This window comes from Convolutriloba macropyga, chromosome 11, assembly GCF_964194025.1.
Source record: "Convolutriloba macropyga chromosome 11, txConMacr16.3, whole genome shotgun sequence".
Classification (NCBI taxonomy): Eukaryota; Metazoa; Xenacoelomorpha; order Acoela; family Convolutidae; genus Convolutriloba; species Convolutriloba macropyga.
The window spans coordinates 20,689,227-20,714,530 of NC_134478.1; the positions used below are offsets into that span (position 1 = coordinate 20,689,227).

The 25,304-nt window shown below is 38.9% G+C and overlaps 2 protein-coding genes across 3 annotated transcripts in view; both read right to left on the bottom strand.

Annotated features, from left to right (window-relative positions):
- The window catches only part of LOC142349765 (tubulin-specific chaperone E-like), a 396,822-nt gene that overhangs the window by 111,252 nt on the left and 260,266 nt on the right, over positions 1-25,304 (bottom strand). The window lies entirely within an intron of this gene.
- LOC142349271 (rhodopsin-like) overlaps positions 8,360-25,304 on the bottom strand; it is a 241,147-nt gene continuing 224,202 nt past the window's right edge. For both annotated transcript variants that reach the window (XM_075400722.1, XM_075400721.1), the window contains exons 4-5: positions 10,568-10,755; positions 8,360-8,720 (exon numbers count right to left, since the gene is read on the bottom strand). In XM_075400722.1, coding sequence (XP_075256837.1) covers positions 8,448-8,720; positions 10,568-10,755 — 461 coding nt within the window. In that variant the 3' untranslated portion in view covers positions 8,360-8,447. The remainder of the gene's footprint in view (positions 8,721-10,567; positions 10,756-25,304) is intronic.

Here is a 25,304-nt window from a genome sequence, read left to right on the forward strand (position 1 = left end):
TATTTAGATTTCAAAGCTCAAGTCAGATTTTACCAGATGTTAGTGGCATTTTCAGTAACGGTCGTTCTAAAGAAATCAACCTAAATCTATTTTGGGGCTCAAATTGAACAAAATTGTCGAGTGCAGACTCAATTATTTCTACACATAAATAACGTGCTTTGAACACAACAGCATTTTGCATCTAATCACTAAAGATTTAAAATTATTAATTTGAATTTTGAAGAGCTTGAAGTAAAAGTAAGGGCGGCTAAGAATGTTCATGATATTATCTCTTTCATCGTAGTTGTCTGAGAGGCTATAGGAATATGTAAATTGGGTTGCAGTGAACTCTGGGCCAGAAAAACACACCTTCACACTGAAAACGTTCATAATAGTGAGGGCAAATCACTATATTTAGATTTCACTGATAAGAGTTGGGCATTTTGGTTTTAAAGACACAGTAAAAGCAACGGCAGCCTCATTTTGTATAAAAAAGCAACCTGAAAGAAATTTTACGCGCGTGTAGTAATTTTGGATTAAACAAAGATTTCGTACAGTATCTTGCCGAGATCTTACCAAGATATGGGGGGAAACGGAAGAATAACCATATGGAAAAATCTCCTCCTCTCTTTAAATTGGACGGGAAGTTGAACTTCAGCTTTCCATAAAAGCAGAGGAGGCTCGGTCTTATGCGTTTGCACATAATTTTCCGACCCCGCTCATCCACATATTCGGCGCAATTGTCTACTAAATGAGGAAGAGATAGAAAACTTTCGAAAAATCAAATTTTATTCTGAAATAGTTGGTGTAAGAACAAAACAATGTTTCCAACTCAAATCATTTGATAAATCTAAAAAAGTCACACTAAAGGGCCGATGAGACCTGCCATTCTAATACAATGAAACAAGACAAAGAACAAAATCAAATAACAACAACTGACATTATCTACATCCAAAATCAATGTCTACTTTTGGAAAAAAATAAAAACACAGTCCAAAAAGCGTCAAACGAAACAAATGCTAAAAAAGTTAATTTTTATTTTGCTAGAAAAAATAACAGACCAGTCCTTAATGAGACTCGGTACCAAGTAGATAAGTAAGAACAAAAACGGTAAAGTTAAAATAGTTTGAACTTTTTGAAAACGAATAATTTCCAATAATCAAAACCATTAGAAATCATCAAAAATCTATAAATAGGCTCATGTTCAACGGCAATCTCATAATAAAGCATTTAGACCTGTCATTATCCCGAATATATAGCGCGTCTAAAAAAACAAACGATAAAAGGAGGAGTAGAACACAAAAAAATTAATTAAATTTTGAGAGAAAACGGCGTTGCAGCACTTAAGGCCATGATATATTGCGTAAATTTAAGATATGCTCAATTGCGCCTTCTTTAGCGATCAATAGCATGATGTGTTGCCTCAGAAAAATGAACCAGGCAACAAGTAGACAAAAAATGAACAAAAAGTGCAAACTTAAAAATGCAGTTATATTTTTCGATATCAAATAACTTCAAGGTCATAAAAACAATACCTATGAGATGAAATTTTTAAATAGGCTCACTTTTCTCCAAGGAAAGCCATACAGATCTGTAATCAATCCGAAAAAGTCATACGTCTAAAAAAGAACGACAAATGTAGACAAAAATATAAATTTAATTTAAATTTTTGCGAAGAACCGTTGTCGAAGACGGTTAAACAATAAGCAATGGATTTAAAATTTTAGATATGTTTCATTGTTTTTCTCCTCAACAACAATATTGCAATATGAGACCTGTAATTAATGAGACTAGGTAACACTTAAAAAAATCGTAAATGCAAATGGCAACGTTAAAAAGTCACGTCCATTTTTTTTAAACATTTGATGTCAAAGTCATAAACTATTTGGCAATCAGATGAACTCCTTATATAGGTTTCTTTGCTTGTTCACAGTACGCCAAAAAATGCATTAATCGGAATTTTGCTTGTAAGTTGAAAAGGAAATAGAAATAAACTCATAAACACAAAATTATTAAAAAATAAATTCCTCTAGAAGACTTAGTCGAATCCGCTTAAACGATAATTCATTCACTGAAAAAGATGATATGCTAAGTAGCGCTTCCTTTAAAAAGCAAATAAAATTAGATCTGACCAGTCAAAGAAGCGACAAGGCAAGAGAAAGAACCTCAAAGATGGAAAAAATGTCCAATTATTGAAAAAATTTTATAAAAATTTTAAAAACTCAAAACCAGAAAGGATTATTCAAACAGCAAATTTGAACATCTATTCCTCCAGAAAGATAACGCGACCTGTCTATGTCGCATTTAAGCTAAAATTTGAGCAAAAATGAAAAGAAAGTGATTTAAATCCAAAGAAAACCGTTTGAACTTGTCCTTATTAAAAGTTGACTTGAATTGTTCTGTTCTGTAAATAACATAGGAAAGCGAAAAACCGCAAAATTATTTTTCTAAAAACAAAGCGACTGATTACAATCCGAATTGTTTTGTAGACTGTAAAAATGAAAGAAGGATCAGACCGAACTAAACTTTCCCTTGCTGTTCCTCTACTAGGAACAAGTAATGGCTCCAAATACTAAGCACAATGATAATTCGAGAAAAAATATAAAGATGTAAAAATTAAATGATGCATTTTGGATAATTATCGAGTTCAGTTCGAGCAAAATCTGGCTAATTCTTAATCCACGAAAATTCTTAAAAGAAGCGCAGGTAAAACTAGTCCTCTTTTGAGTCGAAAAAGATTGTGCCATCACCATCAGTTATGTTAATCCGATAAAATTATACAAAGTGAACTAAGGAATCTCAAGATGTCCTGCAATTTTTGATGTTAAAAAGGCTGAACTTTGAAAATATTAGGAAAAAACTAAGCCAAAAATTGGATCAATCGTTTCAACAACATCTTTTAAACATTTAAATTGAAGACTTAGCACGATGGGATTTGGCTCTGCAACTTCTAGTTTTCAAGCCTTGTTAGTAAATGAATCATATAGAAAAAAACTGAAAAAGGCAAAGTAATACAAAAGAAGTTTTCAACGTCGCACTAAAAATTGTTCAAAACCATTTTTTGTCTCAAATGTTCTGCCAATTAACCCACCTCTGAGACGTAAAAAGTTTCGTTGGCCAGTAATGGTTGCATAACTCAGAAAACGACAAAAAACATTGAAAAATTTTCGAAACAATTGAAAATTAACAAAATCTTGCTTAAGATCAAGAAACTAATATCTCAGGAACCATTTCAATGTATCAAAAGACTATCAGTATCCATGTTTTAGCCTGAAATACTTCCACCGGATCCTAAAGATCCATGCACTTGGAACAAGATAAATATTTTCCAAAATTTTTAAAATTTTTTTTTAGTTTTTATACAAATATTACATAAAATGGAGACATAAAAAATTTTGATCACCATCTCATTAACTCTAGAAACTATAAAGGAGCTTATTATCAAACCTTAGAGGAGGTTTCTGAGCCGTGGTGCCGGAGAAAATTCAAAAAAATGAAAAAAATTGAAATTATTTTAAAAAATTGCTTAAGTTCGTGATATTAAAGTCTTGAAAAAAAATCCCATAATATCTATAAAGAATGCAGTGACACTTTATCAAAACGCTTAGGGAGTTCTGTGGTTGTTGAGGCTAGAGAAATCTAAAAAATGAAAAAAATTTCAAAAAACTCAAAAGAAATTGAAGTTTGTGTTTAAAAAAATTGCTATAAATTGTGATATTGAAAAGTTGAAAATTAATTGACCGCCAGCAAAAAAAAATTTTTCAGTATCCTATTATCAAAACTTAACGGAGGTTTGCGGTTTGCTGACCATTGAGGCTCAAAAAACCTGAGTAATGACTTAAATTTCAGAAAATTGAAAAAATATGGCAAAAATTGTCAACACAATGTTAAATTTCGTGATGTTAAAATCTTGCAAGACATTCCATTGCATCTAGAAATTGTACAGTAACTTATTTCCACACCTCAGAAGTGCTTCTTTGGCTCTTGAGGCTGAAAAAACTTAATAAACGACAAAAATTTTCAGAACTCGAAAAAAAGGAAGTTAAAAAAATTGCTAAAATTTGTGACTTTTCAAAGTTGAAAAAGTATCCCACGGCTATTAAAAGTTTGTAAGTAACTTTTTTAATAAACCGCCTAGGATGTTTTCTGGCCCCTGGGTCTAGAAAGACCAGAAAAAAGAAAAGTAAATGTCAAGAATTTGAAAAAATTTTAATGTTTTTGTCAAAAAATGCAAAAACTCGTGACGTTAAAATGTTGAAACCATTCCATTACTAGTAGAAACTCTGCAGTAACCTATTATTAAAACATAGAGGACGTTTCTTGATGCATAGGGTTGATAAAAATCAAAAAAATTCAAAATAGTGTAATTTTGCGTGTTTTTAGCGAGCGGTTGTTCGTCAGTAGCTAGAAACGTGGATGGGGGGGGGGAACAGTGGGGTGGGATGGGGTTAACAGCGCGGGGGGTCAACAGTGTGGAGGGTCTTCAATTTCTAAGAACCGCCCATTACACCATAAGCATAAGTCTTCAAAACAGTTTGAGCTGAAAGGCTCTAAGAGCACTTAATGCCCGCTGGGCGCTACCTGTTTATCCCGTTTTTGAGGACGAAAAGTCAAAAGCGTGAGGCGAAAAATTGTTCAAGTGAAAATTCGCATATAAAAGGACTAATATAATTGCTACAAACTTCGTTTGAGAGCAATTAATGATATGTTCAATACGATTTACGCCAACACATCAATTTCGACCCTAAACTTTCGTAGTCTACAGTGAAAACATTTCGATGGTACGGTGTCAAATCGTTGAGAGTTAAAATAGTACCGGCAATGTTTGTGGGATCCGTTCATTTAAATCCAAACATTGCCCAAACCACAAAATTGTTGGAAATGGGATGTTTGATAACATATTTAAACTTACACATTGATATTTTGTATCAAAATCCAGTTCAATGGTTAAACATTTTGATTAAATCCTCATCGCTTCGCTCGTTGGATTCAGGATTTTGAGTTCAATTTACCCTAAGACTAAGACAGCAGATAACCAGCAATTCATAAATCTACGCATCTGAATTCATAACGCGCACAAGCTGTTTCTTTGTACCAGGTTTGCAATTTTTCTAAAATTTAGATCTAGATGGCGTCAACAGACTAGAAAATTGTTTTTGCTGCAGATAAACCCAAATATAGTGCAGCAATAAAGTATATATTACTACAAAAAAGTTGATGCTCAAACTCCTTCAAAAACATTAAATCTAATCTCTTTTATCTAATTTTCTAATCTCAATTTTCAAATCGAGTAAAGTTGCGATTTTTCCGTCTCGAGCACAGCAATAACAAAGCATGACGTAATTCCATTCTTCATTAGGATAAGCGCAAAGAACTTCCAAACAAATATGCACTCAATTCACTTTCAGTTCCTATTTGGAGCACAAGAGTTATGTGTTGCAAATCAGAGTTTATCTTATAAATCCACATTTGATTTTCCGACGATCATTGAAGTATGCAGCATGTAATTATTTTACTGACAGGTCTTGTTTCGGCATTCAAGAATCGCAATTTTACGCATTTAATTTATAAAAAGAACTGAAGATGTGTGCGTGGTTCTCCCATTGAGACAGTAAACATTATTCTTACCGGGCATTTGCAGAACCGGTACACTTTTTAGGGTGATGTAGAAGAAGTTTAAACCAATACTTGTTTTGTTTTTAAGCATATAAGGTTTGCTGATGGCGTTAGACATTTGAGGGACCAATTGTTTTAATATACAAACCAATCAAACCACAATAGAACGAGCATGCCCAAAAAATTTCATTAGTATTAAAAATGGCTAATGTTTTCATTCATAGACCAATTATTTTTGATCAGGATGAGGTTTTTTTAAAAGTTTTATCTCTTCCTCATTTGGTAGACAATTAGGCCAAAAATGTAGATAAGCGGGGTCGGAACGTTATGAGCGAGCAGCCCCAAAAATATTTCATTACGTCATATACTTATAATTACGCGCTTGGCTATAGCTTCAAGTTTAATTAGAGACACTGCTTATCATAACACCCTAGTTTCAATTTCCGTTCCTGAAGGAAGGTTTCTTTAACGGTAATATTACAGTAGCGCAGGGCTAATATTACAAGGTTGTCTGTCTCTCGCTCGGAACGGAAATTAACTGCCCTTTTTCATCACAAATTCAAACAATGAGATAACTAATCTGAGAAAGGATTCAAAGTGGTCCAAATAAACTAGGGTGGGCACATCCTCCCAGGGTTTACAAATATCAAAGGTCAAGAGGATGGGCGAGGAATTTGTTCAAATTTTCACATCAAGGTTAAATTTGTACAAGGGAAATTATCATAGCTAGATTTTATGCTCAAAACGGCTCAATTCTGTTTGATTTAATTTTTATGGAGTTTTTGGTTTTACTTATCCAATTGTTTAAACATAAAAAATATACTTTTGTTAATTGCTTCTTTCAGAAAACGTTTTCCAGTTGAATTTATAAAAGAGTATGGTGCTTAAAAGATGAAAAGAAGGCACGGTAATGTGCGTTCGCTCAGAAGGTTCCGACCCCGCTTATCCACATTTTTGGCCTAAATTTCTACCAAATGAGGAAGAGATAAAACTTTTTAAAAAACCTCATGCTGATCAAAAATAATTGGTCTATGAATGAAAACATTAGCCATTATTAATACTTCAAGACAACACAAACAAAAAAGTCAATTAGCGACAACAAATATTACATCCAACACTCAATGCCTGAGTTTTTGAAAAAAAAATACATAAAAATAAGTTTGAAACAGCTTCAAACAAAACCTAAACTAAACACAATAGTTTGCACTTCACTAGAAAAAAACATGGGATCAGTCCTCTACGGGACTTAGCAACAAGTAGACAAAGATGATAAAATGGCAAAGTTGAAAAATACGTATTTGTTTTCGTTGATTTTTGCAAATAAAATATGTACAATAAAAACAATTGCAGGTAAATTTTATGCTAAAAATGGCTTAATTCTGTTTGATTTAATTTCTTATGAGTTTTTTGGTTACAATTATCTAATTGTTTAAACTTTTGGATCTTTTGCGCTAGAGCCCTTCCAGTCCTATATAGCCCAGGTCGAGGTGGCAGGATCAAATTGAGCTCTGATCAGACCATCTTCGAGCGCACACATGTCCTCGGTGCGCTCGAACTATATGGTCTGGAAAAGGCTTCGAGCGCACTTTTGTCTGAACATTGGTCTAGAACTGGTCTGATCAATCTTCACATCGGTTTGCGACGCTCTGATCAGAGGCACACTTGTATGATCAGTGGCCGATTCGAGCAAACTTTTTTTCAACAATGCAGCAACATTCTGATCAGAGATTCATCCAGAGTCTCATGGTTTGATTAAAGCTGGAGGTCCAGATGATAGCATCTGCCGGTCCGCTTTTGAAGAGCATAGCAATACCTGAAGATCGAGACGCTATAAAGCAAAGCAGTCTACGATCATCTATTCAGTCAAAAACATGAAAATTAATAACATACTCAAATAAAATTTTTCGGCACTTGGGTTTTCTCTTCATTATTAATACCTTTAGAATTGGATTTTCCTTAGTTAAAAAGATTATTGAAAACATCAATTTTCTTCAAATGATTATATAATAACAATATTGAGAGATTTTTTCATCTCCATAACCATTTTTCTGATCAAACTATTTTGAACGCACTTTAGTCTGATCAGAGGCAAATTCGAGCGCATTTTAGTCTGATCATTGTCAAATTTGAGCGCAATTCAGTCCGATCAGCGGCGGAACAGAGCGCACACTAGTTTCATCAGAGGGTGACTTAGTCACAATAGTCTGATTAGAGGAGGTTTGCAAACTCACTTTAACCAGACAAGGAGCTTAGAGCGCACGATAATCTGATCAGAGGACAAATCAGTCTGGGTCGGTCTGATCAGAGATCACTTTTGTCTAGGACGATCTGATCAGCGGTCATATCTGTCTGCAACTCAACCTAGGAGCCGAAATTTAGGCACCCCCCAAAAATTAATGGTTTGCTCCCTTCTGCAAAAGTTCCATGATTTTTGGCGATATTATTTTCATATATCGTTTCTGTTATAACACATCAACAACCACATATGTAACAATTTTCCATACAATTGCAGTTGTAGAACCCTTTACGAAGCTCGCAGGTACTAAAAATGCAATAAGAACAAGTTTTTGGTTGATGTTTACATTATATGCACTGACTTAATGCTGTATAAATATTATTTTTTCAAACAACCTCTCTTGTAGTATTTTCTAAATGCCTATTCGCAAGTATGCATACGTAATAACTCAAATTCATAAATAATGTTTATACATATCCAAATGGAGGTGCCTAGTTTATTGGGGGGGGGGGGGGGGGTAGCGGAAAAGATTCAAACTTTGAACTTTTATTAATTGCTTCTTTCAGGAAACGTTTTCTAGTTGTTGAATTGATTTAAAAAAGAAAAAAGCCTGACGTCACGCGTGAACAGCTTGGAGAATTTTGCAAATCGAAACGGTAATTAAATGAGTAACTAACCTATAGCTGGGGTGACCACATCCATACACGAAGGTGTTATATATACACTGGCTCTTAGCAAACAGGGCTGGGATAGTCGAAACGTATGGGTTGATGTGATTGGCTCCCCAGAACTGTCCAATCAGAGCCACCACTGCGTATGGGGACCAGGCCAATAGAAACAAACTCACACTCAGTATTGACACTTTGGCCATCTGCAACTCTCGTTTTTGCTTAAAAAAATTTCTTCCGTTAACAATTACTTTAAAATAGAACACTCAAAGTTTATCAGTTCTCAAAGTTTATCAGTTTATAAAATGAACTAATCCTTTGTTTTGTTTTTATTAGTAAATTTTGGTACTACTTTCCCATTATGGTAACCCCAACAAAAAAACTTACAAGTTACCATACAACGTATAGCCTCCCCCATTATTGTAAATATACCATAAGAGTTATATTTTCTTGGGTAAACTTTTAGTTGAATAGTTTCCCGGGTCAAGGCTCTATTTTTTTCTGTAAGAAATTGAATGAAAGTGCTGAAATTGTGAAATGAATATGCTGAATCAGTTGAAAGCTTATTTTTAGACGCTTAATGTGCTGAATAAAAATATTTTCAGCAGTTGTCAACACAACTCTTACAAAATTTCAGCACATTTTCAGCACATCTCACACAATTTCGGCACTACCGAAAATCCCGAATTGAACACTTCGGGCACATTCTGTACATAACTGTACATAACACATTTCTTACATAAATTCAACAATTCAAAATTTCAACACCATTTTTTATTAATTTGAGCATTTTGGAAGAGAGAGAGAGAGAGAGAGAGAGAGAGAGAGAGAATTTCAGTGCTTTCAGCACAATCGTTAAAAATTTTTAGCGCTTTTCTTACAAAAATTCAGCACATTTTTTAACACACTGCTTACAGAAATTCAAAAATTCAAAATTTCAACACAATTCTTACATAATTTTAGCACTTCGGAAAAAGAGAGAACGTCAGCGCACGTATCACATTCCCTTCATAAAAATTTTACGTGCAATATATTTTTACTCACTAATGTTTATGACGTAGTCAGCATGTACGCCTATTCCTCTGCAATCCTGAAGAGTCACTAATGAATCAAAATCTGCGCTGTTTTCTTTGAAAAACGATAATTCACATTTAAAAAAAAACAACTGAAAAGCGTCACACTTTCATGATGGCCTACGGACGGAAGACAATTATACCTAAGGAACCTAGCGTCAATCAGTCAATAACGTGGCAATATACTCCGGCTGCGATAACATCTTCATCCTAAGAGTTGACAAAAGTCTTTTGGCAGTCTTCCAAATGCTTTTTAAGTTCAATTGCTCTTGAGCAATGCTGTGTAGTCCCGGTGCTGCTTCTGTATTTACAGAAACGGAAAAAAATTTCAAAAAGCTCTGAATTTGTAGTTTTCCAAATTGGCAAGGAAAACGCGGAAAATGCGTAATATCAATGCTGAAATTACTAAAAATTATGTAAGAAATGGAGTGATAGCCGCTAAAAAAAATTGCCAGTAGATAAGTCTTAGATAGTTATCAGCCTAATGTGTTGACAAGTGCGGGAATTATGCAATTATTCAGAATTCAGCACATTAGGCGGTTAATGCTATAACATTTATCCTCTGAAAATTTTTTTTTTCAGCGGCATCAGGGCTTTTCTTACATAAATTTCAGCAGAAACCTCAAGCCAGGTAATATTTCAATTTAATCGTGGGCGAAAAAGCTTAATTTGGTACATCTGAACCTGGGTAGAGGTTTTTGGGTGATTTTTTGTAAGAAACGCGGTGAAAGCGGTGAATTCTTGTAAGAAATGCGGTGATTGCGGTGAATGCGGTGAAAAACAAATATTTCACCGCATTTCTTACAACAATTCACCGCGACATTCAACGCATTTCCTAGAAAAGTTCACCGCATCGACTTTTGTGGCAAATTAATGCAAGAAATGCGGTGAATGCGTTGAAAAAAATAATTCACCACTTTTCACCGCATTTACAAAAATTCACCGCATTTCTTACAAAAACTCACCGCAAAACCTCGACCCGGGAAGTGAACTACCTGGTGTTTTATGCGTGTGACATCATCTCCAGGCACGACACAATTCCTAGCATAGTCAAACATGCTCCAGTAGCAGAAGATGGTGATGATGAAAGGACATACAAAACCCATCAAGTACATAAAGATGAGAAAGGTCCTCGTGTTCAAGTTCTGACTGATGTAGTCGAAAGTGCAACTGGTCTGGAATCCTAAATTTCAGAGGATGAACAGTGGATATCTGGTAGTTTACACGAGAAGCGATTGTTTTTCTGGACATGATAAAAAGCTAAAAGGCAATAGAATTGACAATTAACTGAACATTATTGACGATTGGTTATCATAGATAACATGGTCATCAACATCTCAGCAGTTTAATGAATCCATAATAGCACACCATCTCATTTCCCAACCCATACAATGTGCAGGACGAGTGCACTTGAACAAGAGAAACGTTCATGCTATGAACATTAAAAAGACACATTAAGAAAGTGTCCCATTTTCCCGTTTGTTTTCCCAATTTGTCAAATTCTTTTTGCGAATTCCCGGGATATTTACGGCCACACAAAAGCAAATTATCAATTAAAGTAGAATAAAGATGCTTGTATATGATATTTGGTTATCGGCACTCTTCTGTTATTGCCCCCCCTCCCAGCCTTATATATAGCCAGTCTATTTGCACCCCCAAATATGTACTTTTTGGCCCTTAGAGATCCCTTATATTAGTCATAACAAATTGCCGATATCGGCAGAAAAATGGATGCATTTTTGTTTCCGGTTGTCAGAAAAGTTAGTGCCATAAAGCTATTCCTGTGAAAGAAAAGCGCAAAAAAGTTAAATTATCAACAAAGTTCAATTACCATATACGTATTAATCTCAAAACTTCGCTGCATAATTAAAATTGTAATTGCCGTTTGTATATAATTGCATATGTAAGTTTATGAAATGCAACCAATATGATGTATAAGCAGGGGGTGCAAATGGACGTGGGGGCAATAACAGAAAAGAGCCTGGTAATCGGAGTATTTTGTGATCAAGTCGAAGAGAAAAAATTGGATTTATTGACTTTGGCGTTTACGTGTACGTGGGCGTGTACGCTTATATTGCTTTCAAAAACCGTTCCCAGTTTCAGACCTCGAATTATGAAAAGACCATGCTCGACCAAAAAAGGGTATGAAAAGACCATGCTGGACTCAAACAGCCCATGAAAAAACTTTCGCTGGACCTAATCGTTCAACTAGACTTTGGCTCAACCCCAATTTTTGATGCTGGACTTTAGTTCGACCCAAATATGATGCTCGACTTTAGCTCGACCTAAAATGTTTACGCTAGACCCAAAAAATTTACATTCGCGCTGAAAATTGCGTAGTGCTTATAACGTAGTTCACGGTTCTGACCGTTCAAATTTTTCAATGTTTCTAATGTTTTATCAAAAAACGAACTCTGTTATTATGAATATATTAAAAAAAAACGAATTTTAGATTCAAATGAACTAAACTATAACACACTAAAGTCTTTGCCGATGAAAAGTTGTTTGTTAGAGCTTTGTTTACTAGTTAAATTCAGCCGAACAAATTCGCAATATAGGCTACTTGTAACGGCTGCTCTCCTATCAAAGCCAAGGAAAACTTTACACCGCCCAGTTCGTTTCAGCGGTTTCAAATCTGTCCGGATATTGAGTTTTTGCAGTTAACTTTTGTGAACTGTATTATCCGCTATACTGTAGGATACCGTTGCATTACTTGTTGCTCAATTACTCCTGAATAATCGCTCAGCTTTGCTGAATAACAAACTTGTTTTAAACAATGAAATGTTGTTTGAGTTTTGGTTAATAACTCAAATTATGATTCGAAAATGCAAAACCCCTTATGTACAGCTCTAGGTAACTGTCCTAGCGACTGCTCAGGGTGAACAATTCCTATCTCGTAATGTTTTAATGTTCTGGGTGACCTTTTCCAATAATCAAAGTTAACGAATGTAACCAAATTCGCACTTTAATCAAAGTTAACAAATGTAACGAAATTCGCACTTTGTGCTTTTCAGCGCACTCAATTGCTCAAAAACGCAATTTGGGAACTATGCTAGGCTTCGTTAAAGCCAGTAAGAGAAACTGCTTTTATGCTTTGCACAAAGTTTCTCTTACTTAGGAACTTTGTTCCTCAGAAAGAAAGTTTTGAGAATATCAAAGTTTATTCTCTTTTCACAAGTCAAAGTAAAGTTAAAACTGTACAATCACTAATATGATTTACAGAAACAAGACACGATAACAAGTAATTTACCGCTCAAGAAAGTGTGCTTCAATACGCACTGTATGTCAGTTTGATAAGACAAATTTCACAAGTTTCTACTGATTTTTGGTAGTTTTTCAAGCTCCTTTTATGCTGCTAGTCACGTGGATTTACATGTCAAATTCAACTGTTGATTGGTGGTAGATAAGAATGTCAACAGAATGTGAACACTTTTCCATAACGTCACTTTTTCAGTGTAAATTTGATGTCATGGGAAATTTGTTAACCATGTAGAAGTTTTGTCGAATATTCTGTATCAAAAACAGGTTGATTCGCAATCCAATCGCAAAGAATCTGATGCAATGCTGTTAAGTCGTAGTATTGTTTTGCTGGTTGTTGAGGTAGTTCGAGTTTGAGTTATAGTTTGACTTCATGAATGACGATTGTGTACTAATAATAGTTGCTAAATATAAATGTTGAACAAAATGAGCAAATCCGTTTGGCTTCGATAGAATGTAGCATTAAATTTCGCTTATCACACTATTCTAGCTTTAAGGCTTGAAATGGCCTTGAAGCGCTATTCAATTTGATTTCTGAGTTGTTAAGCTCAGCCGCAATATCGCCGGCCCTGTTTTCCATCGCGAAAACATCTTTTCCAGGTAGTACTGGGGCGAGCTTCACTACTGGTCTCTTGTACACTCCGTCGTTCGTTCGAACTAAAGCTGATCGAATCACACCGTCAGACCCATCGATGGTCTCCGTAACTCGACCTAGATTGTAATATCCACGCTTATCGCTGTCTTCGATCAACCAAACGAGATCGCCTTCTTTAAGGGTTTCATTCGCCGTAGATCGCCATTTTTGCCGATTATTCAGAGTTGGCAGATATTCTTTACGAAATCTGTCCCATATGAGATTTGCATATGCTTGAGTTTGTCGAAAGAGCTTTCGATGATCAACAAATTCTTCCGCGCATGGTAGGTAGGGTAAGCAAACGTTCTTGTTGCCAAGCAAGAAGTGATTGGGGGTCAATGCTTCTAAGTCTTTAACATCTGAACTGACTGGGGTCAAAGGTCTCGCATTCAGAGTCTGCTCAACGATGCACATCGTGGTTGAAAGAACGTCCTCGGTGACTGATCTGTTCCCCAACACTGCATACATTGCTTTCTTGCAACTTCTCACCAACCGCTCCCATACTCCTCCAAAGTGTGGTGCTGCGGGTGGGTTGAACTTCCATCTGATCCCTCGTTGAATTAGATGTTCTTTGATCCCTTCTTTGTTCCATGCTGCAACATACTCCGCAAACTCTCTTTCAGCTCCAACGAAGTTTGTCCCGTTGTCGCTGATGATCGTATTCGGTTTGCCTCTTCGAGCAATAAATCTCATTATTGCATTGAGACAACTGTCTGTGTCCAACTTGGGTACCACTTCTATATGCACCGCTCTCATAGTTAGACAAGTAAAGAGACAACACCATCGCTTTTCATTTCTTCGCCCAATCTTCACAATGAAAGGACCAAAGTAGTCAACTCCAACATTGGCAAAGGCTGTTGAAGCATCTAACCGCTCTTCGGGTAGACCTGCCATTACAGGCGCTATCGTTTGCGCTCTGCCCTTTCTGCAGGTAACGCACTTGTTCTTGATTGATCTTAAGGCATTTCGTATGCCTAGTATCCACATCTTCTGCTGAACAGTGTTTCTTACATGCTCAGTGCCCTCGTGTTGATTGTCCTTGTGCTCGTTTCGCAAGAATAATTCAACCGCATGATGTTTCCAATGTAGCAAAATTGGATGCTTTGCATTGAAGTCCAGTTGGCTCTTGCCTATTCTGCCTTTGGCTCGAATAAGTCCTTCTTCATCTAGGAAGGGGGAGAATTGTAGAATTTTGCTGATTTTTGGAATTTCCTTTTCAGCTTTGAGAGATTTCATCTCTTCACCAAACTGTTCTTGTTGTAGTAACTTGAAGATTGTTGCTTTTGCTTTTTCTCTTTCTTCAATGTTGACTACGAGTGTTGCAGGTTTGTCTTTGTTCAATGCTCGCTGTACGTATGCCACTGTATTTACTAGTCTGTTGAAGTTACTGAATCGTTCCCACTGGATAACAGCTTTCTTCTCTTCAGCCTGTATCATGAATGCTGATGAGGGTATATTCTCTTCATCTGATGCAAAGATTAGGTTCACTTGCTCTGGCCATTCACTTTCTGGTCGCCTTAACCAGGCCGGCCCAGTGAGCCACTCACTCCTCTTGAGTTCCTCAATATTGATTGCTCTGGTGCCAATGTCCGCTGGGTTGTTGATACCGCTGACATGTTTCCAAGGTGAAACATCAGTTGTATCTAGTATCTCAGCTACTCGATTGGCCACAAACACTTGTTGTTTACGATGGGAACTGTGTATCCACTGCAATACCGTAGTTGAGTCTGACCAATAACTGCAACTATTTATCTTCATTTCATGTTCCTTGACTATCTGTTCTTTCAACCTCACTGCCATGACTGCCGCTTGCAATTCCAATCGCGGTACTGAAAGATGCCTCATCGGTGCTACTCTGCATTTTCCAATGACAAATGCTAAGTCAGCTGAGTATTTTTTCGGTTGTGAGCGTAGATAAGCCACTGCACACATCGTGTCTTCAGATGCGTCAGCAAACACATGAAGTTCGGCTTTATCCCTCTCTCTGTTGAAGTACCTTCTATCGATGCTTGTCTCAGCCACTATTGGAAGTTGTTCTTTCCATCTCAGGAATTCTTCCTCTTCACTGGGCTCCACTTCGTTGTCCCAATGTTGTCCATTCTTAGTCCAGATGCCTTTCAGAAGTCGTCTCATGTGAACACTGAACGGAGCAAACAATCCGATCGGGTCGAATACTGAAGATACCAGTGACAGAATCTTCCTCTGGGTTATAGGTGCTTCAATTTCCTTGTTTGTACCTCTGCATACTTGAAGACTGTCATCAGTAACGGTCCATTGTAGTCCTAGCACTGAAGATCCCTCCGTACTGGGTTCCACTTCGACTTGCTTTGTGTTGCTGATTGACTTCAAGTCTTCTGGGATTGCTTCGGTAACTGCATCATTGTTGCTTATCCACTTCTTCAGTTCAAATCCATGTTGTGAGAGAAGAGGCTGTAGTTGGTTGAAGACTTCAATTGCTTCTTCCGGGGTTTCTACTGATCTGATGAAATCATCCATGTAGAAGTTGTTTTGTATTGCCTTGGTTGCTATTGGATACTCCTTTTCGTTGTCCAGTCCCACTCGCTTGAGAGCATAGTTCGCGCAAGTTGGAGAACTCTTAGCTCCAAATACGTGACGTTGGTATTCGTATATCTGAACAGGTTCGTTAGTTCTTGGACGCCGTAAAAACCTCAAGCAACTTCTATCCTGTTCGGGAACTTGCACTTGTAGAAGCATCGATTCGATGTCGGCTGTTAGGGCTATTGGTCCTTCACGGAATCTGAATATTGTTGCAATCAAGCCGTGTAGCAGATCAGGTCCTGCTAGTAGCTTATCATTTAGGCATACTTCTTTGTACTTTGAGGCAGCATTGCAAACACGCCTTACTTTGCCAGGCTTGTTCGGGTTTAGCACTGGATGGTGTGGCAAATACCATTCTTTCCCGAAGTTGCCTTTCACTTCGGACTCGTCCAATATCTTTACGAATCCTTTTTCTACGTCTGTATCTATTGACTGTTGATACAAATTCTTGAGGTTTGGGTCCCTTTGGAATCTTCGCTCCAGTGAGTAAAGCTGACCCAAGGCTGAGCTGTAATTGTTCGGTAGGTTTGGCTCTGGTTCACTCCACAACATTCGCACTTCGTACCGCTCGCCTGTGAACTTTGTCGTACTCTCTAGCATCTTTTGTGCCTGCAGTTCCGTCTTTGACTGACTGACGACGTTGATTTTGGAAGCATAGGTTTCTATGTCCCACCAGGTTTGAATATTCTCTGCCACTATTACATCTTCAGTGAAGGCGAAATGACAAACATTTTGTCTTCTTTTGCCCGTCATGGGTCCACTGACTACCCATCCTAGCTCTGTTAGAACGGCGAAAGGTTCACTTCGTGTTCCTATCTTATAGTCCAATGGGCGTTGTAGCTCATAAGCATCTTGACCAAGGATGATGCCAACTTCCATCAAGTTGAAGCTTTTGTTGGGTAAAACACTCAAGTGGTTGAAGCTTTGCTTCAGCTTGTTGTAGTTGTAGTTTGTGTTTCCCAGGGAGATTGACGGGTGTGCAAACGCTTCGATTGAATGCACCTTTGAATGTAGTCCCTTTATTTTGAGAGGAACCTTTTCAGTCTTCAGATCCTTCGTTCCGTGTATGCCAGCTATGTTAAGCGTCACACCGGTGCCTTGGGCCCGTAACTTCTCTTGCACACTTTGATCGATGAATGAAACCGTTGATCCACTATCGAGGAAAGCATATGTGTTCAGCCTGTTGCCACCGCTCTGTATTGAGACAGGAACTATCTGAAGAAAGCTAGTAACTTCGTTACTCTGGTTGATTGTTGCTGCGCTTACGTTGACTGCATGATTGCCCTCGTCCATTTGGTTTTCTGAGTGTAGCAATCGGTTGTGCTTCTTGATGCATCCATTGATGCCGCACGCATTGACTTTACAATCTTTGATTGCATGTCCTTTGCCTAGACATCCGTAACATAAGCGTTGCTTTCTCACTGCTGCGTACCGATCATTCACACTCATGTTCCTGAATAGTGGACAGTTCCATATTTTATGAGTGCCATCAGCTAGCGGACAGTGATCACTTTGCATTTGCTTCGTTTCTTTCACGTTGGAACTTGCACTGAAGTTCGACGTTTTCGAGAACCGTTTGTCTTTATTTGAGCTTCTTCGGTCTTCTTCTCTTCGCTCTCCCTTGAAAGCTGAAAACCCTTCGTGCACGAATGCTATCCTTGATAGCCATTTTTCAAACAAATTCAGATCAGGCCAATCTTCATCTTTATCATCAACATAGAACCACCACTTCTCTTTGAGAACTTGGGGTAGTTTATCTACTGCCATGTACAATGTCGAGCTTGATTGCAGATAACCAATCTGCTTGTACTCTTTGAGCACATTCACAAAGTTCGAAACAATAACTGAGAAACTGATCAGACCTGTTGAGTCGTGTGGTTTCACCTGACTTGCTTTGCGAAGGCTCTCCAGTTGTGCATCAATGATCACATGAGGCCTTCCAAATTTCCTCTCCAGAATACTCCATGCAGCACAATAGAACTGTCCAGAATAGCCCATTCCAGAGATTGCTGACCTTGCCTTGCCTGTCAGTAGAGTCTTCAGATGGCTCATCTTCTCTGAATCTGGTATTGGTTGTTGATCCACTGTAGCAATGAACATACTAGACCACTGCGGCCATTCGAGAGGGTTCCCGTCGAAGTTGTTCAACTTCAGCTTTGGTAGGCTACTACTACCTGAATAGCCAGTGTTGTATCGTAATAGACCAGCTCTGGGGGAAACGTCTTGGTCTTCAACACTTGAGGATCGGTCTCGTGAACTGCGATATCGTGAGAAGTGACTTTGCTTGTTCACTTCAGGGGTTACTTCGAGGCGAGCTGTTGATCGATCTGGTGTTAGAAGGTTGTCGATTCTGCTGGCCCAGTCAGAGACATCTCTTTTCTTGGGGGTCCAGTTGAAAGGCGATTTGTCTCGAGCACCAGTGGATTGGGAACGAGCATCATCGTTCTCTAATGCTGTTCTCTTCACTTTGCGCTCTAGCTCACGCTCTTCCTCCAGCAGTTGATGCTTGGTTTCTATGTCCCACCAGGTTTGAATATTCTCTGCCACTATTACATCTTCAGTGAAGGCGAAATGACAAACATTTTGTCTTCTTTTGCCCGTCATGGGTCCACTGACTACCCATCCTAGCTCTGTTAGAACGGCGAAAGGTTCACTTCGTGTTCCTATCTTATAGTCCAATGGGCGTTGTAGCTCATAAGCATCTTGACCAAGGATGATGCCAACTTCCATCAAGTTGAAGCTTTTGTTGGGTAAAACACTCAAGTGGTTGAAGCTTTGCTTCAGCTTGTTGTAGTTGTAGTTTGTGTTTCCCAGGGAGATTGACGGGTGTGCAAACGCTTCGATTGAATGCACCTTTGAATGTAGTCCCTTTATTTTGAGAGGAACCTTTTCAGTCTTCAGATCCTTCGTTCCGTGTATGCCAGCTATGTTAAGCGTCACACCGGTGCCTTGGGCCCGTAACTTCTCTTGCACACTTTGATCGATGAATGAAACCGTTGATCCACTATCGAGGAAAGCATATGTGTTCAGCCTGTTGCCACCGCTCTGTATTGAGACAGGAACTATCTGAAGAAAGCTAGTAACTTCGTTACTCTGGTTGATTGTTGCTGCGCTTACGTTGACTGCATGATTGCCCTCGTCCATTTGGTTTTCTGAGTGTAGCAATCGGTTGTGCTTCTTGATGCATCCATTGATGCCGCACGCATTGACTTTACAATCTTTGATTGCATGTCCTTTGCCTAGACATCCGTAACATAAGCGTTGCTTTCTCACTGCTGCGTACCGATCATTCACACTCATGTTCCTGAATAGTGGACAGTTCCATATTTTATGAGTGCCATCAGCTAGCGGACAGTGATCACTTTGCATTTGCTTCGTTTCTTTCACGTTGGAACTTGCACTGAAGTTCGACGTTTTCGAGAACCGTTTGTCTTTATTTGAGCTTCTTCGGTCTTCTTCTCTTCGCTCTCCCTTGAAAGCTGAAAACCCTTCGTGCACGAATGCTATCCTTGATAGCCATTTTTCAAACAAATTCAGATCAGGCCAATCTTCATCTTTATCATCAACATAGAACCACCACTTCTCTTTGAGAACTTGGGGTAGTTTATCTACTGCCATGTACAATGTCGAGCTTGATTGCAGATAACCAATCTGCTTGTACTCTTTGAGCACATTCACAAAGTTCGAAACAATAACTGAGAAACTGATCAGACCTGTTGAGTCGTGTGGTTTCACCTGACTTGCTTTGCGAAGGCTCTCCAGTTGTGCATCAATGATCACATGAGGCCTTCCAAATTTCCTCTCCAGAATACTCCATGCAGCACAATAGAACTGTCCAGAATAGCCCATTCCAGAGATTGCTGACCTTGCCTTGCCTGTCAGTAGAGTCTTCAGATGGCTCATCTTCTCTGAATCTGGTATTGGTTGTTGATCCACTGTAGCAATGAACATACTAGACCACTGCGGCCATTCGAGAGGGTTCCCGTCGAAGTTGTTCAACTTCAGCTTTGGTAGGCTACTACTACCTGAATAGCCAGTGTTGTATCGTAATAGACCAGCTCTGGGGGAAACGTCTTGGTCTTCAACACTTGAGGATCGGTCTCGTGAACTGCGATATCGTGAGAAGTGACTTTGCTTGTTCACTTCAGGGGTTACTTCGAGGCGAGCTGTTGATCGATCTGGTGTTAGAAGGTTGTCGATTCTGCTGGCCCAGTCAGAGACATCTCTTTTCTTGGGGGTCCAGTTGAAAGGCGATTTGTCTCGAGCACCAGTGGATTGGGAACGAGCATCATCGTTCTCTAATGCTGTTCTCTTCACTTTGCGCTCTAGCTCACGCTCTTCCTCCAGCAGTTGATGCTTGGTTTCTATGTCCCACCAGGTTTGAATATTCTCTGCCACTATTACATCTTCAGTGAAGGCGAAATGACAAACATTTTGTCTTCTTTTGCCCGTCATGGGTCCACTGACTACCCATCCTAGCTCTGTTAGAACGGCGAAAGGTTCACTTCGTGTTCCTATCTTATAGTCCAATGGGCGTTGTAGCTCATAAGCATCTTGACCAAGGATGATGCCAACTTCCATCAAGTTGAAGCTTTTGTTGGGTAAAACACTCAAGTGGTTGAAGCTTTGCTTCAGCTTGTTGTAGTTGTAGTTTGTGTTTCCCAGGGAGATTGACGGGTGTGCAAACGCTTCGATTGAATGCACCTTTGAATGTAGTCCCTTTATTTTGAGAGGAACCTTTTCAGTCTTCAGATCCTTCGTTCCGTGTATGCCAGCTATGTTAAGCGTCACACCGGTGCCTTGGGCCCGTAACTTCTCTTGCACACTTTGATCGATGAATGAAACCGTTGATCCACTATCGAGGAAAGCATATGTGTTCAGCCTGTTGCCACCGCTCTGTATTGAGACAGGAACTATCTGAAGAAAGCTAGTAACTTCGTTACTCTGGTTGATTGTTGCTGCGCTTACGTTGACTGCATGATTGCCCTCATCCATTTGGTTTTCTGAGTGTAGCAATCGGTTGTGCTTCTTGATGCATCCATTGATGCCGCACGCATTGACTTTACAATCTTTGATTGCATGTCCTTTGCCTAGACATCCGTAACATAAGCGTTGCTTTCTCACTGCTGCGTACCGATCATTCACACTCATGTTCCTGAATAGTGGACAGTTCCATATTTTATGAGTGCCATCAGCTAGCGGACAGTGATCACTTTGCATTTGCTTCGTTTCTTTCACGTTGGAACTTGCACTGAAGTTCGACGTTTTCGAGAACCGTTTGTCTTTATTTGAGCTTCTTCGGTCTTCTTCTCTTCGCTCTCCCTTGAAAGCTGAAAACCCTTCGTGCACGAATGCTATCCTTGATAGCCATTTTTCAAACAAATTCAGATCAGGCCAATCTTCATCTTTATCATCAACATAGAACCACCACTTCTCTTTGAGAACTTGGGGTAGTTTATCTACTGCCATGTACAATGTCGAGCTTGATTGCAGATCACCAATCTGCTTGTACTCTTTGAGCACATTCACAAAGTTCGAAACAATAACTGAGAAACTGATCAGACCTGTTGAGTCGTGTGGTTTCACCTGACTTGCTTTGCGAAGGCTCTCCAGTTGTGCATCAATGATCACATGAGGCCTTCCAAATTTCCTCTCCAGAATACTCCATGCAGCACAATAGAACTGTCCAGAATAGCCCATTCCAGAGATTGCTGACCTTGCCTTGCCTGTCAGTAGAGTCTTCAGATGGCTCATCTTCTCTGAATCTGGTATTGGTTGTTGATCCACTGTAGCAATGAACATACTAGACCACTCCGGCCATTCGAGAGGGTTCCCGTCGAAGTTGTTCAACTTCAGCTTTGGTAGGCTACTACTACCTGAATAGCCAGTGTTGTATCGTAATAGACCAGCTCTGGGGGAAACGTCTTGGTCTTCAACACTTGAGGATCGGTCTCGTGAACTGCGATATCGTGAGAAGTGACTTTGCTTGTTCACTTCAGGGGTTACTTCGAGGCGAGCTGTTGATCGATCTGGTGTTAGAAGGTTGTCGATTCTGCTGGCCCAGTCAGAGACATCTCTTTTCTTGGGGGTCCAGTTGAAAGGCGATTTGTCTCGAGCACCAGTGGATTGGGAACGAGCATCATCGTTCTCTAATGCTGTTCTCTTCACTTTGCGCTCTAGCTCACGCTCTTCCTCCAGCAGTTGATGCTTGGTTTCCAGTTCCTTCATTTGCATTTCTAGCTCTAGCTTCCTCCGCTCGAACCGTGCCTGTTCCAGTCGCATCTTGGTTTCGAATTCGATATCGAATTTCTTCATCCTTTCCTCTCGCCTTTGCTTTGCTGAAGATGTTTCCGAAACATTCTCCGTCTCTTGGCCACTTGCTGTTGCTCCGTTTTGCACTATTTGAGCAACTGGGCTGCCCGTTGGGTAGTTGTTGTGGCTCTCGTTGTAATTCACAGCTTGGGTTGATTTGTTTTGCTCTGCATTCATTTCTGGTTGCGTGCCTTTGCTTATATATGAAAGCCAATGATAGTCCAAACTTGCTTTGCACTTCTTTGCTTCTTTCAGATGTTCTTCAACGAAATTTGCTTGGTAGGGCACAAGCTTGTTTCGACGCTGCAGTTGCTCGGGTATTTCTTCTTCTAGGAGGTGGACAGTCTGTTGATAGAGGACCTTTAATTTGTTGGGTCGATCTGAATCTTCAATTATTTTGTAGCCAAGACTTCTTTTAGTGTTGACTTCTTCCACTAAGTCTCGGAATCTCTTGTCGTACCTGTGAGCTGTTGATTGAAGCTCCTCTCTGCTGGTTGTGCTCGAATTGCCTGGTTGCTGTTTGCTTTGCTTGTTCCGTTTAAACGAGGTCAATTCTTCAACGTGTTTTGTGAATTGCACTCTTCTGTTCGCCTCACTAGCCTGTTGCTGTTGATTTGTTTGATTCTCTTTTGGGGTTGCCTTCGGCAATCTCTTCATCAGGTTGGACAGCAGTTTGCCTTCCACTGTCCGGGTCGGCGGACCAAATGTAACGGCTGCTCTCCTATCAAAGTCAAGGAAAACTTTACACCGCCCAGTTCGTTTCAGCGGTTTCAAATCTGTCCGGATTTTGTGTTTTTGCAGTTAACTTTTGTGAACTGTATTATCCGCTATACTGTAGGATACCGTTGCATTACTTGTTGCTCAATTACTCCTGATTAATCGCTCAGCTTCGCTGAATAACAAACTTGTTTTAAACAATGAAATGTTGTTTGAGTTTTGGTTAATAACTCAAATTATGATTCGAAAATGCAAAACCCCTTATGTACAGCTCTAGGTAACTGTCCTAGCGACTGCTTAGGGTGAACAATTCCTATCTCGTAATGTTTTAATGTTCTGGGCGACCTTTTCCCAATAATCAAAGTTAACGAATGTAACCGAATTCGCACTTTAATCAAAGTTAACAAATGTAACGAAATTCGCACTTTGTGCTTTTCAGCGCACTCAATTGCTCAATAACGCAATTTGGGAACTATGCTAGGCTTCGTTAAAGCCAGTAAGAGAAACTGACTTTATGCTTTGCACAAAGTTTCTCTTACTTAGGAACTTTGTTCCTCAGAAAGAAAGTTTTGAGAATATCAAAGTTAATTCTCTTTTCACAAGTCAAAGTAAAGTTAAAACTGTACAATCACTAATATGATTTACAGAAACAAGACACGATAACAAGTAATTTACCGCTCAAGAAAGTGTGCTTCAATACGCACTGTATGTCAGTTTGATAAGACAAATTTCACAAGTTTCTACTGATTTTTGGTAGTTTTTCAAGCTCCTTTTATGCTGCTAGTCACGTGGATTTACATGTCAAATTCAACTGTTGATTGGTGGTAGATAAGAATGTCGACAGAATGTGAACACTTTTCCATAACGTCACTTTTTCAGTGTAAATTTGATGTCATGGGAAATTTGTTAACCATGTAGAAGTTTTGTCGAATATTCTGTATCAAAAACAGGTTGATTCGCAATCCAATCGCAAAGAATCTGATGCAATGCTGTTAAGTCGTAGTATTGTTTTGCTGGTTGTTGAGGTAGTTCGAGTTTGAGTTATAGTTTGACTTCATGAATGACGATTGTGTACTAATAATAGTTGCTAAATATAAATGTTGAACAAAATGAGCAAATCCGTTTGGCTTCGATAGAATGTAGCATTAAATTTCGCTTATCACACTATTCTAGCTTTAAGGCTTGAAATGGCCTTGAAGCGCTATTCAATTTGATTTCTGAGTTGTTAAGCTCAGCCGCAATACTACTTGCGAAAACTAGCTTATCTTAAGAACTCAAAGTTTCCTAAGATTTTTGGCAAAAATCTATCTTTTTTTTTGTTTGTGGATTGTCTGTTTTAGCGCTATTTTGGTGTTGCTGGTAGATGTTACACATCTACAATAAGAAAAGTTAACTATTAATAATCCCACAAAAATACAATCCTCGACTCATGAAAATACCATGCTCGACCTATGTTAAAAAGACCATGCTCGACCTTAAGTTGTTTTGAAAAGACCTTATCTGGACCCACGAAAAGACTTTACCTCGACTTTAACTATTAGCTGGACCGTGTGTTTATAAACAATATTGGACCCCCTACTAGACTTATAAAGTCTTTTCATAAGTCGAGGTCTAAACCTGGGTTTGCAGGGGGGGGGGTTGTTGAAAAGACACTTAACAAGTTTTCAGTTGTCCAACAAAACTAGCGCAGTTGCGTACGCCTTGCGGTCCATGGCGATGCGTGTGTCCCGTGAAACTTGGCCCGTGAAACTATCAAACCGTAAATGAGATCAAATATTCGGTTAAGTAGAATAAAACAAACTGCTAATTGATAATTGGGTAATTGGTAGAAAGATTACACGGAAAATGTTGGGTATTTTGGCGTTGGTTATTTTCCCTACTTTGAACTTTGTTCGCCTACTTTGAACTTTTTAGGTTACGTACCTCCATGGTAGCTTTTGTTAATTCACGTCACTTAAATTCTCTTCCTCTTGATTGAATTACCGTCAAAATTGCGGCAATAACTATCCAATTACACCAATACTTTGCCCATTGAGGAACGTTTTGTTTCCTTAACTGTCATTTCTGCTACTAATTGATTTGTAGTCACGTGAGCGCAAAAGCAGGTCATTTAAAAGGATGTGAATTATAAAAAGATCATTCGCCGCCCACTGGTTTACTTCCAGATGACAGGTAGCTGTGAATTACTTACATCACCTAGCACAGTTAAATTCGACCAATTTGGTGGACTACAATTATGATGAGCAGATCAT